The 9,443-nt window shown below is 32.5% G+C and overlaps 1 protein-coding gene across 1 annotated transcript; it reads left to right on the top strand.

Moving 5' to 3' along the window:
* Window positions 1-4,833: 4,833 nt before the first annotated feature.
* LOC116009710 lies at window positions 4,834-6,013 on the top strand. Its single transcript, XM_031248831.1, has 3 exons — window positions 4,834-5,276; window positions 5,478-5,629; window positions 5,709-6,013. The coding sequence occupies exons 1-3, from the start codon at window positions 4,985-4,987 to the stop codon at window positions 5,805-5,807; spliced, it is 543 nt and encodes a 180-aa protein (XP_031104691.1). The 5' UTR covers window positions 4,834-4,984; the 3' UTR covers window positions 5,808-6,013.
* The last annotated feature ends 3,430 nt before the right edge of the window (window positions 6,014-9,443 follow it).

Here is a 9,443-nt window from a genome sequence, read left to right as displayed (position 1 = left end):
AATGGAATACAATGTTCAATTTTAATTAAGATAAACAAAGTGTTGGGCCGGGGTTGGCCATTTAATTTCTTACCCACAAATTTAAAAAAAGAAAAAAAGAAAAAAAAAGGAAGATATATTACAGTATAAGTGTGGATAATATTCTATTAATATCAAGGTTCTGTACGGTGTAAGTGTAAAAAAATAAATTTGTACAAACGAGATTTAAAATAGACAGTATTACACTGAAATAATGTAAAAAGTAAGTAACAATAATTGAAGAGTTGTTCCACGCTTAGACAAAAAGAGATGTAGGCAGCTTAAAAGAAATGATGAGAAAATAAAATAAAGTAGTTTTGATTCTAATGTTTGTGTTACTTTGCTGGGAAACAACAATAGTGTGTTGAACACTTGAATGTGGAGATAAATATGGAATACGATTGTGAAGGCAAAAAGCCCTTTTCGGATATGATGAAGACGTCACGATGTTGGATAAAGCTGCCTTTTACATATATATATATATACATATATATCAACTGTCTCGTTATGAACTTCAGCTAGTAATTTTTATTATTTTTTAAAATGTAAAACTAATGTTGATTATAATGTGATTGCAATGACTAAATCTTAAATTCCTTAATAAGATAAAAATAAGAATATGATAAAATATTGTAATGTTTGATGAACTTTAATTTTTCAAACACTTTATGTATGTTGGGAATTATTATTAGATTTTATATTAATTTTTGTTTAGATTATATGGATAAGTTATTGAATTTAAAATTTTATTGAATATTTGAATTATTAATGTTTGTTTAACTATTATTTCACGTCGTTCCGTATATGAGCCTCTTCAAACCGGGCTTATTGCTATCGATTCGATGATCCCTATAGGACGTGGTCAGCGAGAATTAATTATTGGGGACAGACAAACCGGTAAAACATCAGTAGCCACGGATACGATTCTCAATCAACAAGGTCAAAATGTAATATGTGTTTATGTAGCTATTGAGCGAAAAACATCTTCTGTGGCTCAGGTAGTTACTACCTTACAGGAAAGGGGGGCGATGGAATACACTATTGTGGTAGCCGAAACCACGGATTCCCCTGCTACATTACAATACCTCGCTCCTTATACAGGAGCAGCTCTAGCTGAATATTTTATTTATCGTGTCAGTAGAGGCATCTGTTGACTCTTTGTGCTTCAGTAGGTTGAGAAAGTAACTATGGACAGATACTACATTGTGAATGTAACCGAGTCAGTAGAATTCAAAAAAAAAAAAAAATATATATATATATATAATTGAATAATTTATTTTTAATTTGACTAGTCAGCATCGAGACTTTGACATAGGGGTGTGGTAATATGGCAAATTCTAGGCCTGCTTTCCTCCCTTAATAATTCTAATCAAACACCACTAATACTTCGTATAGGTGGCCACAGATCAATTCAGGATTGAACTAATCCTGAACCTGCTTGAAAAAATGGGGTCGAGTGTAGACCAGGATCGGATTATACCAGTTGGTCAAGGTCCAATTTAAAATAAGTTCATGGTCTAGGAGATGACTAAAGCATGAAAAGACCAAAAATATCCCTATTTTGGACGGCCATTTGACGAAAATTTTAACGGTGGACTAAAAGTGGCAATGACTAAATAAGACTGACTGTAATGTGACAAAAATTAATGAAGTAGACTAAAATTGGCAATGCCACAATAACAATAGGACCAACAATGGAAATGACTCCTTTTTTCCCATTTGGAAATGCTCGTTACATCATTTAGCACGTTCCTTAATATTATTTCATTTTATCCTACTTTCATATTTAGTTTATCTTAAAATAATGTCTAAGCTCATATAAATTAAAGAAATATAGGTTAAATTAGTCATTCAATTACACACTAAACTGCAGTTAGGTCATTAAACTAAAAAAATTACAATTAAGTCATTGAACAACGCAATTTTATGCAATTACACCTATAATGACTTGTTTACCGTTGGCATGACGATTCCTTTATTTAAAAGTAATTTTTAAATTTTATTTTAATAATTTTAAATAAAATAATTATTTTGAAGTTATTTAAAAAAAAAGTTGCGGCCTTTTTTAATTTCAGAATAATTATTTTATTTAAAATTATTAAAATAAAATTTTAAAAATTATTTTTAAATAAAAGAATCGACATGTCAAGTCATTTTAGGTGTAATTGCATTAACTTGCGTTGTTCAGGGACCCATTGTAATTTTTTGAGTTGAGTGACCTAATTTTAACTTGGTGTGTAATTGGATAACTTATTTGACTCTTATTCTTAAGTTAAACATTATTATTTTACACTTACAATAGCTTATAAACTGGTTTTACATTACGAATATATGTATAACTGAGAGACTAAAACTAAGCCAATGACCTTGTGGTCTAGTAACACCCGGTTGTACCTCCATGTGGGAGGGGTTGGTTTAAGCCTCATTTATACTATATTATACCAGAGTCAATATTACTGAAAAGAGACTAAAACTAATGTTTTTTTCTTAATAAAATATCACATTTAAAAAAAATAAAATTTGGTGCATATATTATGGCAAAATGGGACAAAAAGATTGTAAGAAAAATGATGAGAAGTGTGTGGGGGGAGAGAAACAAAGCAGTGATTAGGGAGAGGCCGCGGGAGGGGGAGAAGGCACGCTTTGCGCGTGAGTGAGGGATGTGCGTTTTCCGATGGCCCCCCGCTCTCTCTTTTCCCACTGAATTTCACGCCTTTGCTGTCCCTTCTAATCCCCCAATCCCCATCCTCACTTCTACTGCGTCTACCTCAAACTTAATCAAATTATTGTCTCTTTTTTTAGTACTATTAATTTTATTACAATATAATTATATTTTTATTTGTTATAGTACAAAAAATCAATACTTCATTATCGAAATTTGATCTTGTAATATTCTTTCAGTGAGAGTCACAAAAGTGTCATTTGAGTACAAGTTGTTTGGTAAAATTATTGCCCCTTAATTAGTCATATAAATAAAATTTATCATAAAAGCAGATCGAGTCTTATCAGTAGCAATGTGAGAGTTACCTCTCAAAAAGAAAAAAGTTATTGTGTACATTGAAAAAAAAAATCTTACATTTATTAATTAGTTGAATCACTATGATTTATCATTTTCATAGTGACTCTAAACAAAATAACTTACCGTTTTTCAATCATGTCAGGTCAGAATACGAAAGAGTTTGGAATTTGTCACAAGATTAATTTTGTAAAGGGACAAGACGCGTGAAGTGGAATGTAACGTAGGAGTGGGGCTGTGGGGGATATAGAGGAGAAGAGATGATAAAAACACGTGGTCATAATGAGTTTACTCACTCATTAATCTCTGTAACGTCTCCCCATCATTACATTTGCTTAACCAAAGTACATTCTAATAACGTTGTCACACACTATTACCACAAACAATTTTTTTTTAAAGGAAAACAAAATAAAAACTAAGCAAAAAAGTTAATTATTTAATTTCAAAGAGTTTTAATTATTTAATTTCAAAGAGTTTTACATTATCATAAGTAACCACGTTACTTATAATTATATAAAAAAAAATTATACAAAATATATTTACACCCGTACCAGATTATACATGATACAATTATATAGATCTCCCTAATTGTAATTATAGCAAATATTATAAGCATCAATACTAATAGTATTTAGTATAATAAGATATACTTATATTAATATATTATATTGGAAAAATAGTTTTTAAAACGTTTTTTATTTTTTTCTTATCACCGTTAAGATTCATTTATGAAATAAATAGAAAAATTGTTACTCCATATAAAAAATTTTTATAAAGAAATATACGTATAGAAAGGAGACGGGAAGAAAAGATTAAATTGAATGACGCAGAGGTTCAAACCCATGACCTTTTGCATAGTTCTGATACCAAATTAAAGCATGTGCTTCATCTCAACTAAAAACCTAATCTGATAATTGTACTGCACATATATATTATATTTATGCTCACATATTCAAACATAAAATTTTTAGTCTAATTACTCTTTTCAAGAATGGATCCGTCCAAACCATGTTATTCATATAGTTAATTGACCCCTCGTGCAAACACTTTATCATGTCATTTATCAAATTCTTGTCTGCATAACACTTCTAAGAATATATTTAGAATAATGCTATTTTTTTTCAATTAAAATTACCACCTAATATTCATTTCCATGTGACATTATTTATACTTTTTTTAGAAAAATATTTATTTATTACTTCATTAACTGGCTATCATACGAATTAATAAATAGTACATGTATAATAATTAAATATAAAAAATGAATACATTAATGACACAATGTGTAAGCATCCTCAATAGTAGTAATTTCTTTTTGATTTTTGAGATGCCAATTGGAAGAGAGATGAGAGAGAAAAAGGAAAAAGAGAAAGAAAAATTAAAAAGCAGGTCTGAGGCGAAATTATTAGAATATAAAATTAGAATTGGTTAGATTATAGAATTCGTGAGACAAAAAGTGAAAATGAAATTAGAATTGAAATTATTAAAGTTTGAAAAACCTGGCACACAAAACACAGAATCTTAAGTAAACTACTAGTCCAGGTAAAAAAACAATTCTTTTTTGTTGGTATTTCTATGGTGATCTGATCTATCAATGACACTATATATATGCCAAACATTTTATAGAAAATATTTATTTTTATATACACTTTCAATTTTTATTTAAAAAAAAATAAAAATGAAACAACTTTAATTATTTTTTTTGGAAAAGATTAAAAAGTATTGGTATCCACACAAATATTTATCAAAACCAATCCCCAATATATATATATATAAGGGTTGGTGTGGCAATGGTGTATATAGAGATATATATAGAGAGAGAGATATAGAGAGAGAGAGAGCAGCTGCGTTGATTCTCCTTCTTCAATTCCTCCTCCCCAGTTCCCTAAACCTCATTTTCACTCTCTGCAACCTAGGTTTCCACTCCTCTTAAGAGAGAGAGAGAGAGAGATGGGAAATTGCCAAGCAGTGGACAATGCAACTCTGCTAATCCAACATCCCGGCGGCGGGCGAGTTGACAAGCTTTACTGGCCGGTTCCGGCGAGCGACATCATGAAGATGAATCCCGGCCACTACGTCGCCCTCCTCCTCACGACCACCACTTTCAACCCCGCCGCCGCCGCCGCCGGCGCTACAAACGACAACAAGAACAACATCCCCGTTCGCATTACCCGCATTAAGCTTCTCAAGCCCACAGATACTCTCCTTCTCGGCCATGTTTACAGACTAATCACCACTCAAGGTTAGTTGGTGTTAATTAAGTTTCTTCTCCGATCCCTATTTCTCTTTCAAGGTTTTGAATGGAGGAGAAATATGTGTAACCGACACCAGCAGGAAGATTAGAAGAGATCAGAGGATCTGTTGAATAGATTAGATTAGAGTAGATTCTGTTTTGATTATGGTTTTAGTGACGAGTTTTTGGATTTTTGTGTTTGTTGTTCAGAGGTAATGAAAGGGTTGTGGGCTAAAAAGAATGGGAAGATGAAACAGCAAGCGGAGCCAATAGAGAAGCAACAAAAGATGAGACCAAAACCAACTTCAGATTCCAAGACAGGACTTATTGCAAGATCTGAAAATAAGGAGCACTGTAATCAGGTTAATATAAACATTTTTTTCTTAAATGCTTTAATTTCCAATTATTATTATAATCTAATAAAGATGTATATATGTGCAGATAAAACATAGGTCAGGGGGGAACTCATCAGCAGCAGGAGCAGTGAAATGCAAAGCATGGCAACCATCTTTGAACAGCATCTCTGAAGCTGCAAGCTGATATTCATTGCTTTATATACACATATATATGTATGTTACTGTGTATGAGATTCTGATCTGGTGTACTTTGTGAGTTCAGGAAATGGCTAGTTTTTAATTGGTTTTGTTTCTAGTGATTCAGAGATGCAGAAATCACATCCAAAAAAATGTATAGCAAAACTCTAATCATATTCTTATTGCATCATTTAATTCAGGTTCAGTTTCCTAGCTTAGGTTAGACTAATCTTAAATCTCCAGAATTCCAGTCCCCATGAGGTAAATTATGGGTCAGCTATGTAGCCTCCCAATAAGTCCATGTGGTTGTCTCTGTGAGTCTACACATAAAGGATCCATCTCCATTCTAAAGAGTTACGAAGAGTTTTAGCTCTAGGTTAGGCGGTCTACCACTTGAATTAGCCTTGTGGGGCCCAGTTCCAGCTTTTTATAGGGTATGTAATGTGCCTCACTTGGAAATTAGAACATGCCCTGGAATAAATATACCACACTACTAACATTTCAATAACACTAGTACTACACATACATATTGTTGTCAATCTAGTCATCGACTTTGTTGTTATAAAAACTGGATGGGGATGGGCATCTCGCTCTGGTTCACATAAATAAAGGGATTGGATTGGATTTGATTTGAGTTTCACCTACCAGAGACCAACAAGTTGATGAATGGACTATTCAAAATGTGAGTGCTTTATTTACAAGTTATGGGGGGGGACAGTACAGAATTGAAGGGTACACACGAATGCAGAAGAAATGAATTGAAGTGAGATCGAGGAGAGGACAAGATATTTGGAACTGAAAGTTAATCTTAAGGACAAAAGGAAAACAACAAGAGGCACAAGGCAAAAAGCATCATTTGCATGCGTGCAAACACATAGTTGTTAATTCAAACAATATAATGGATGGGGCTCACCTAGTCAAAAGCTTATCTATCTGCATTATTGAGCATCATATATTCATTCATACAATTGAATCTGCTCCATCCAACTAAAAGCCTCAGCTGATAGTTGGATTGCACATTTATGTTTATATATTATATGCTCAACACATATGTGGTTAATTATGCGTTGATAGAAAACTATACGTAGTGCAATATCTGCCTGTGATATATGCTTGCTTCAATCACTAATGCCCCTACAAATCTACAACGATTTGATTTTATTTTTCAATATAATTTAATTACTATGTTGTATTAAATACAATTTCTACGACAAGTACTTTGTACTCAGATGACGCATCTATAATTCTTCTTGAGGAAATGTCACATGATTGAATCCCGGTAGTGGAGTATGAATTATTTGAGTTGCAATAGATAGAGAAAATATAGAACAGATACTACTTTGTAATAGAGTCAATAGTACTCAAAAATACAATTTTTATAAATAAAATAAAAATTGCCTCCATAACCATTCACATCTCCATCGCCTTCCCTCCACCACCATTGCCACATCCCTCTCCTTCAAAATTGGACTTATTTGGGATAAACCTCTCCTCTTTAATTTTATGTTTTTGAAATCTATAACCACACTTTTGGTTTATGAAATTGGTCAAGAATAAAATGCAGAATTCTTACACCTATTACATCAATTTTATTTAACTTTTTATCATTCCTTTGGTATGGGACACATAAGTATTGGTGCTAGGAGAAAATTGAGAACGCATCCTAATCGTCAATTAGGGAATATCAGCCATTTTAAAGCAAAGGGGAAAAAAGGAAAAAAATGCAGTGACACTTTGATAATGATCAAAATTATGAGATACAAGAAATTGACAAATTACTCATGTTATAACAAAGTAATTCAACAAAAGAAGAACAAGTTATGAAAATATCTCAAAATTTTCTTGAACTTGTACTACGGATACAAGCTTTGAAATATGCAATAATGTGGATATAAAACCACTATGGATCATGGATGGTTACAAACAATTATTATACCATGAACCAAGTTCATCTTGCATTATAGACCTTAGTCTAAAAATTATGTGCCTACAGTTGATATATTCTAAATGTTATTTTAGACTAAGGTCCATAATGTAAGGTAAACCCTGGTCCATAGTATAATTTGTCAGTTCCATCCATGACATGACTTGTAATTATTGGGTGTCATGAATTAGATGCCCCCACTAACTTTTAATAAAAAAAAAAAAAAAGTAAAGTAACCAATCAAATAATTTCATGTTAAGAGGGAAAATAATGAAGAATTTTTTTAGGAGTGACTAGCATAATTCTATATTTATTTATTGTGTATGTGTGTAAATTAGAGAGGATGGGGCTAAACCTAATCTCCACGTCTCCAAAAAAAAAAAGAGTACAAATTAGAGAGGCATAACAAATCCTCAAAAAGATTGGAAGGAATGCTTTAATGGAATTTAGAGGCCCATATCTACTTTCATAAATATCTTACTTTATAATGCATTAAAGAATCTTAGGTACAAAAATATATATATATATATATATATATATATTTTGAATACTACTAATCTATTACAATGCAGTATCTCCATTGAAGCACAATAGTCAGTATTGTCTCCACTGAGACTCGAACCCACCACCTCCCGTATAAAGGGAAGGGTTTGATGCCACTGGTACAAAAATATATTTAAACATCACATTTCTGTATGTAAAATTTACACATTATGTTAGGTCTGCAAATACACCTGCACAGTTTCACTATTTTACAGACATTATTTTCAAAACTTGAACCCATGGCCTAGCATCCAAGGGGAGGACTGTATTATTAATGCACCCACACCATTACACCAACCTTCTAACACAACATATATTTATTTATAGTCTATATAAAATCCAATGCACCAGATTTTATGATTGAATATCTTCCCAAATATTTTTTTTTTCCTTTAAAAGAAAAAACCCTCATAAAGATTCCTTCAATGAGCCCACTAGCAAAAGCAACCCCAATAACTACAGCATAAACCTCAATCAAGCATTTTAATAGGTGGGTCATTAGACCTGGAGTTGAACCAGTCCACATTCTAAATAGTAAATGACAAATGGTCCAGCTTCCTCCCTTGTATTGCAGACCTCATAACCCCACCCTGCAGTAGACTATACTTTCTCAGATGCCAATTAAAGTTGGAAAGGTATCTGCTTAATCATAAGACCTGATTTCAGGCAAAAACAAAGACAATTTTTTTTGGGTGACGAGCAAAACCCGTAGGCCACTATCTTGTGGATTGGGTAAACCCCACCTTGTGATCTTAGCCGGCAAACGACCACAAGGAGATAAACCAACTTAAGTTGCCCATAGCTAACAGGTTCAAACCAAGAGGGTTGGGATTCAAACTCGTGACCTTGTGGTTACGAGTTTGTATCCGTACTCATTCTGACTCGGTAATTCAAAAAACAAAGACAATTTTGTATATATGAAAGAATGAATAGAGAGCTGAGCAAAGCTTTAGAGAATACTTTGTGATCATCATGCTTTGTACATTTTTGACTTTGAGCAATCATATCAGCCAACTCTGTTGCATTGGGAGAAGTGGAATCATTTCTCCTCCTAGTTTCCATTAGATCCTTCTTTCCCTTTTTCTGATATGCCCTTCAAGAATAAAATAAAAAGTAGCTTTTCTCTTCTTTTTCTGTCCCATTTTTGCAACTGTATAATATACTGAACAAGATTAG

The sequence above is a fragment of the Ipomoea triloba genome, chromosome 2 (assembly GCF_003576645.1).
Source record: "Ipomoea triloba cultivar NCNSP0323 chromosome 2, ASM357664v1".
NCBI lineage: Eukaryota > Viridiplantae > Streptophyta > Magnoliopsida > Solanales > Convolvulaceae > Ipomoea > Ipomoea triloba.
This window is presented reverse-complemented; position numbering and strand designations above follow the sequence as displayed.

Coding starts and splice junctions, on each gene's coding strand:
- LOC116009710 (XM_031248831.1), top strand. CDS start 4,985: ATGGGAAATTGCCAAGCAGTGGACAATGCAACTCTGCTAATCCAACAT. Junction 5,277..5,477: donor CAGACTAATCACCACTCAAG/GTTAGTTGGTGT, acceptor TTTGTTGTTCAG/AGGTAATGAAAGGGTTGTGG. Junction 5,630..5,708: donor ATAAGGAGCACTGTAATCAG/GTTAATATAAAC, acceptor ATATATGTGCAG/ATAAAACATAGGTCAGGGGG.